Source organism: Tenrec ecaudatus, chromosome 10 (assembly GCF_050624435.1).
Source record: "Tenrec ecaudatus isolate mTenEca1 chromosome 10, mTenEca1.hap1, whole genome shotgun sequence".
In the NCBI taxonomy this organism is placed as follows: Eukaryota; Metazoa; Chordata; class Mammalia; order Afrosoricida; family Tenrecidae; genus Tenrec; species Tenrec ecaudatus.
Genome location: NC_134539.1, coordinates 31,479,883 through 31,485,882, shown reverse-complemented (window position 1 = coordinate 31,485,882; position 6,000 = coordinate 31,479,883). Strand labels below are relative to the sequence as shown.

The following is a 6,000-nucleotide window of genomic DNA, read 5'->3' as shown; positions in this document are numbered from 1 at the left end:
CATGTATGGGTTGTGATGAGTTGTAAAAGACCCCAATAAAATGACTTAAAAAAGGAAGAAAATAAATGTACAAAGACCTAGAACTAGAAAACCAAAAAGAACACATAGTATATCTTAAACTGAAAGAACTGAAGAAAAAATTCAAGTCTCAAGTGGTAATATTGATCCGTTTTTAATTTAAAATTGATTCTATGAGCAAAATATTGAATGGTGCAGGAAGCATCAAATAAGATGAAATGAATACAGATTTACTGTACCAAAAAGAAGTAGTCTACATTCAACAATTAAAAAGATTTTTTTTCATTCAATAATTTTAAGAGGTAGCATATGAGTAAGAACCAATGGTACTCAAGTAAGAAGTCCAAACTGGACTGAAAGCATAAGCCAAAATTAAGATTCCAGGAATTGGACTACAAATTGTAATGTCTCAACACGCTGATGAAACACTTGAAGCACTCACTGGTCTATGCCAGGGAATTTGGAAGACAACTAATTGGCCAACTGACTGGAAGAGATCCATATTTGTACCCATTCCAAAGACAGGTGGTCCAACGGTGCACCAGGGTTGTATTCTCTCACCACACTTATTCAATCTGTATGTCAAGAAAATAATTAGAGAAGCTAGATTATATAAAGAAGACGATTGTGAGAGAATTGTTCCATTGCATCCATACAGCAATAACTGCTATCAATGAGCTTTTAGGACTCGATTACCCCTTAATTTTTCTGGTTTTAGGTAGGCCATCTCTTTTGATAAATGATATAAATTTAATGAAAGCTCATAGGTACAGTATGACTGGCAAAGAAGAGGCAGACTTTTTTTTTAATACAACCGAAGAGTAAATTGAGACCATAGCTAGTACAAGGTTACAGAGCTAATATGTGGTATCGGATCTCCTTTTAATAAATCTCCAATACTCAAATACCTTGTCCTTGTAAAAGTGAAAACATCATAGATTTGACTGTAGTCCCTTCTGACTAGTGCCCTCAACCAAAGAACTCCTTGGAGGCAGATGCCAGGTTTGTGCATATCCTTTCAGATGTATTTTCTTGTGCTTCTTCCACTCAAGTCCTTGCCTCTTGAGATCTAGAGTAATTTTTATCTTAGACACTCCTAAAATTTTCTATAAAGCAAGAGTACACGGAGGAGGTAGACTGAATAGAGGAGGGAGATACAATCCTAGCTCACTATCAAAAGGGGAGAGGTGTTGATAAGTTCACTTAAAGGAATCCTTTAATTCTAAGAAATAAGAAAGGCTTCCTTTGAAATGTGCAGGACTGTTGATAGTTTCTTTTTAAAAACTATGTTGTGAACTTAAAATTATCTTTTTTATTTTCGTAAGACGGTTAAGGTTTCAAAAAATACAACTCTTGAGGTTCAAATAAAAGGCCAACAAATGAGAAAACACTTAAAACCCTAAAGCACTATACTAAAACTACAAACTTCCTTATACTCGATTGTAGGAGGGCCAACTGGGTCAGATCTTATAGCGAGAAGGGTGAGAGACAGAAAACCTGATGCGAGCGTCTTAAGCCGTGAAAGAATTGAACCTAATCCTTCCTCAGGAGATGTACTGTAGCATTTCATGTTTGCAGCAACGGTTAACAGATGCTAGTCTTTCCACACAGAAAAGGACTGGGGAAATGCAGGACGAACTGGAGCACAAGTGAGACACGACTGAGCTTGAAAGGTTCTTCTGCCGGGGAAATTTCGGAGCCGAGGAGGGCTTCAGGAAGGCAGCTTCGCGGGGCAGCGGACACCGCAGCAAGCCGTTGGCCTTTTCCCGCGCAGGGGGCGGGGCAGGGAGCAAGCCCGGGAATTTGGCGGCCGTGCTCGCCCTTCAGAACTACATCTCCCAGCAGGAACTAGGCTCGGACACCCGGCCGCGGGCGCCCGCTGGTGTCAGTCCTACAAAGCAGGCCAGTCCGCTCTCCGTCTGGGCCTTCTCTTGGCGCTAAGCTCCCGGCGGCTCTCTATGAACCTAAAAGGGAAAGGCTGAGGCAGCGAGGGCCCCTGCGGCGGGGCATGCCGGAAGCGGTAGTTCGCTCGTTCAGGCGGGCCTGGAATGGCTCGCCCGCATCACGTGACACGCGGACGAGGTCGCGGCCGTGCGATTAGTGGTGCCTTGTGAGGTCATCTCCGCGCGACGAGCTTCGGTTCTAGGGGCTCCTGGAGGCGGTGGGTAATATTTCCCCAACTTTGCCAAGTACGAGACTTCCTCTGTAAGCGGCCTCAGCTACCCCGGTCCCTTTTCTCCCCACTGTGGGCCTCGCTGCTTAGAGCAGGGCGGTGGCCGGAGGCAGCGGCGCGCGTCCTCGGAAAACGGAGGCGCCGCGCGCCAGCGACCTGTGGTGACCCCGCCTTCGCGGGTGACGTACAGGTCACGTGACGGGCCGGGCCGCCGCCGCCGCCGCCGCCGCTTTGTAAGAGGCACATTGGCAGGTAACGAGCGGCGGCGGCGGCTGGCGGGTCCCGACTCCAGCGTGAGCAGCAGCGGTAATTGCCCCTCTTTGCCTCGCCTTTTCTGCTCCAGGCCCTTGAGCGTTGCGGTGTTCGCTTTCTCGTCCTCGACGCAGCTCCTCTTTGCCCCCAACCCTCTTCAGACTGCCCCGGCGCCCACCCGCGAGGACCGGGCCGAGCTACTCTCGCCGACTGGACGCGTCCTCTGAACGCTCAGGCCCGCGCGTCCCCTTTCCTCTCTCGGTTGCTCCAGTCCTCCTTCCTGTCTTCCCCCCACCCCCCCATTCTGGTTCGACCGGCCCCACCCAGACCCTGGGGGCTCTTCCCCTCCCCCCCAGGCTTCTGCCCTGGAGGGTGTGGTTTCTCCCACCTCGGTCCCTGCCAGTCCGGAGGCGCTCCCGCGCCACGCTGTCGCTCGCATCCTGGCCACTTTTCTGCTCTTACGCCCGTCGCTGGCTCTGGGACTGGCCGTCTTAGAGCCAACTTCTGTGCTCTCTAGCTTTACCGCCACTTCTCCTGCCGGAGAGCCTGGGGCTCAGACCCCTGGGACCGTTTTCTTCCTCAGCCCCGGTTCCTGCGGTCTCCGGCCGTGTCACACACAGTGTGCTCTTTAATGTGGATCTGCGAGCTCTTTGTGAACCGTGAGTCGCTGTCCTACATATTCAAATGCTGCATCTTTCATTGCTCGATGACAACTCAGTTTTCCTTGCCTCTGAATCACTTTCTCTCACTGCTTTTCTCCCCCCTCCCCCCCCCCTCCGCAGGCATTCTATCTAATTAGTTACCCAGGCGTCTCAAATTCACTTCTCTGGACTCTTACCCTTGTTTCCTCTGGGGATTGATCCCACCATCGTTCCTGTTATTCCTGTTTGACCTAATTCTGTAGTTTACTACCGCCTCTCATGGGCTTTGTTTTTTTTCCTCATCTCCAAAGTGTCCGTACACTCTCAGTATGCGGGCTTTTGTCTACTGCGCCAGCGCACCCTAACAGTCGGGAACTTTGAAAGTCTCCATAAATTACCCAAATGCCATCTTTTATTTGAAGATGTTTATATATAGATAGATAGATATATCATTCACTTTTTGGGTGAGCCCCTTTTAAAAGCAATTTCTCTTCCATTACGATAACACTGAGTTTTCCCTACCCGGGAGTTAGTGTGTTTCTCTCTTTTCTGTCATAAATTGTGTATTCCTTTTACTGTTAATTTGATTGGTACAGTGGATAGAAGATGACACCTAACCTTCCCGTATCTTAGTCATTGGTTGGGTAGATTGCCGTGGTCCCCGTACATCTCTGGGAAAGGGAGTAAAATCCAAGCTGGAAAGGATACCATCTTTCAGTACAGTAAGAAGGCTCCCCTGCTTGTGGAACCCTTGACCGGCGCATCCCTTTTTTGCTGTAAATCTGCTCTTTAGGCAGAAGTGACTAGTTTGCCCCTCGTGTGCTGCTCTGATTTTTCCTCCTCATGACTATTGCACACGGGATGAAAGGTGACCTCCGCCCAATTTCCCACAGTTCTGATTTCTCTTCTTTGTGACCCTCAACAATTATTAAACAGTTAAAAGAGGGGAGGCTTTTGGATGTGATTGAAATATGGCTGGAATGGTGGCTTGGGAGATATTGGGGCCTTAGGAAGGGCTGTGGTAATTGCCCCTTCTGCCCATTTCCGTCTGCTGTGGTTTCCTCTGGCCTCTCTTTAAATGTGGGCTGGACCGATCAGCAGAAAGTAGTCACTTGGAGCTGCCTTTACAGCAAGGCAGAAATACCACCACCTCTGCTTCCCTTTCCTGGTAACTGGTGCTGCCTGTGTAGGGGCTCACCAGCAGGGTCTCTCTTGGTACTATCTTGATAGGCTTTAGATGGTTTATGGGACAGATGGTGGTAGAACACAGAGAAGAATGGACTTAACTGTCTGTGTTTCAAATATGCAGTTGTGTTTTCATGGAAATCGGTTGCTGTTTCCACCCCCTTAAAGTATTTACTGGACGAGAAAGTACAAACCTATTTTGACCATATGAACTGTTTTGAAATATTAATCTTAACCCTAGGCATTTCATTTCTCAATAATGACTTAAGATTTCCTTTGCGATAAGATCTTTGTGTGTGTGTGTGTTGAGGGGCGTATATTATAAAGAATTAATGACTTCAAAAGAAACAGTCTGTATGAATGCACAAGGTTGTGAAGTTCCTCTGGTCCTCCTGGTGAAGTAATTCGTATGTCAGCAAATCCTAGCTAGCCCTTAGTTGTGAATTTGAGTAAGTGGAGTGTCCTTTAAAGCCAAGTGTTAGGGCACCTGTGGTGTTGACTGGTGTGTTGGTGGATCTCTGATAGATTTTAGAAACAGCTGTTGCCCCCCCCTATTTAATACCCCCCCAAAAGTGGAAGAAGGCAAAGAGAGGGAGGACCTGTGTCACCATGATAGTTTTGACTCAACTATTAAAGTATTTATTTGATAAGTAAAGATCAAAGAGCCAAATTTGTGAGGTATGTTTTGACATTACTTAACTAATGTAAATGACTTAACTAATCTTATTTGTTTTTCTTGACAGTGTTCCTGTATGTCCTGTACTTTTTTTCTAGTATGAAAATGCAACATTCATTAGTTTTGATTTAACACTTGATGCTTGCAAAATCTTAAACTTTTAAATCATGATGACTATTCTGAAGAGATTTCAGCACCAGTGCTAAGATTTGTACATTCAGTGTGTTTGCAATTGACTTATTAGCCATTTACTAGAGTATATAACACAGATTTGTCATAGATCAGGTCACCGTGTTGACCTCTAATTAGGACGGAGCCCCTAACTACTCAGCTTAAGACATCCAATGTGCAAAACCACAAAAACCATCATACTTGTGTGGCTCCAAGAAAGAGCTTTGATAATAAGGAAAATAACAAGTTTCTGTTTCCCATTTTAATCACTGAAATCTCTAACAATGACACCTGCTATGTGTGACAGCAAATGTCTTGTCCCCTACTTTAAAAAAATGTTTTTAATTAAAAGATGATTTTATTGGGGGCTCTTACAGCTCTTATAACAATCCATACACCAGTTGTATAAAGCATATTTGTACATATGTGTCCATCATTATTTTCTAAACATTTACCTTCTAGTTGAGCCCTTGGTATCAGCTCCTCTTCCCCCCCTCCCCTGTCCTGTACTTTTTTTTGTGTGTGTGTCCTGTACTTTTTTAAGGAAGGAAATTATTTTAGTTTTTAACTTTCTTAGTATAGCCTTTGAAGCGTGAGCTGGTGGATTTATGGCTGCCACAGCTTGTGTATCAGACTGAGTCCCATTTTTCAAATAACTCGTTTTCTGATGGCATTTAAGTATTTACTTGACTTGAACCGAGTTCATTTGGAGTGAATATTTGGATTAAAGAGAGGTATTAAGTTTTTTTTTAAAATTTTAATGCTATTAAGTTTAAGACAGAAATACTTGTGGGAGTGTGTGTGTTTCCCCTCAGGTATTCCAAAAGTTAATAGGACATATTTTTTATTGGATTTGAAAATTAAAAAAATTATTTTTGTGGCTG

The 6,000-nt window shown here is 45.1% G+C and overlaps 1 protein-coding gene across 10 annotated transcripts in view; it reads left to right on the top strand.

Moving 5' to 3' along the window:
- The first annotated feature begins 2,122 nt into the window (after positions 1-2,122).
- UBAP2 (ubiquitin associated protein 2) overlaps positions 2,123-6,000 on the top strand; it is a 123,250-nt gene continuing 119,372 nt past the window's right edge. For 5 of the 10 annotated variants that reach the window (XM_075560036.1, XM_075560034.1, XM_075560033.1 and 2 more), the window contains exon 1: positions 2,375-2,497. Coding sequence is in view for 1 of the 10 variants with exons in the window: in XM_075560035.1 (XP_075416150.1) it covers positions 3,075-3,102 (28 nt within the window). In the remaining 9 variants the exon portion in view is untranslated. Of the gene's footprint in view, positions 2,180-2,344; positions 2,498-2,960; positions 3,103-6,000 lie in introns of those variants that run through there. The other 5 variants (XM_075560039.1, XM_075560042.1, XM_075560037.1 and 2 more) reach the window with 5 other exon arrangements.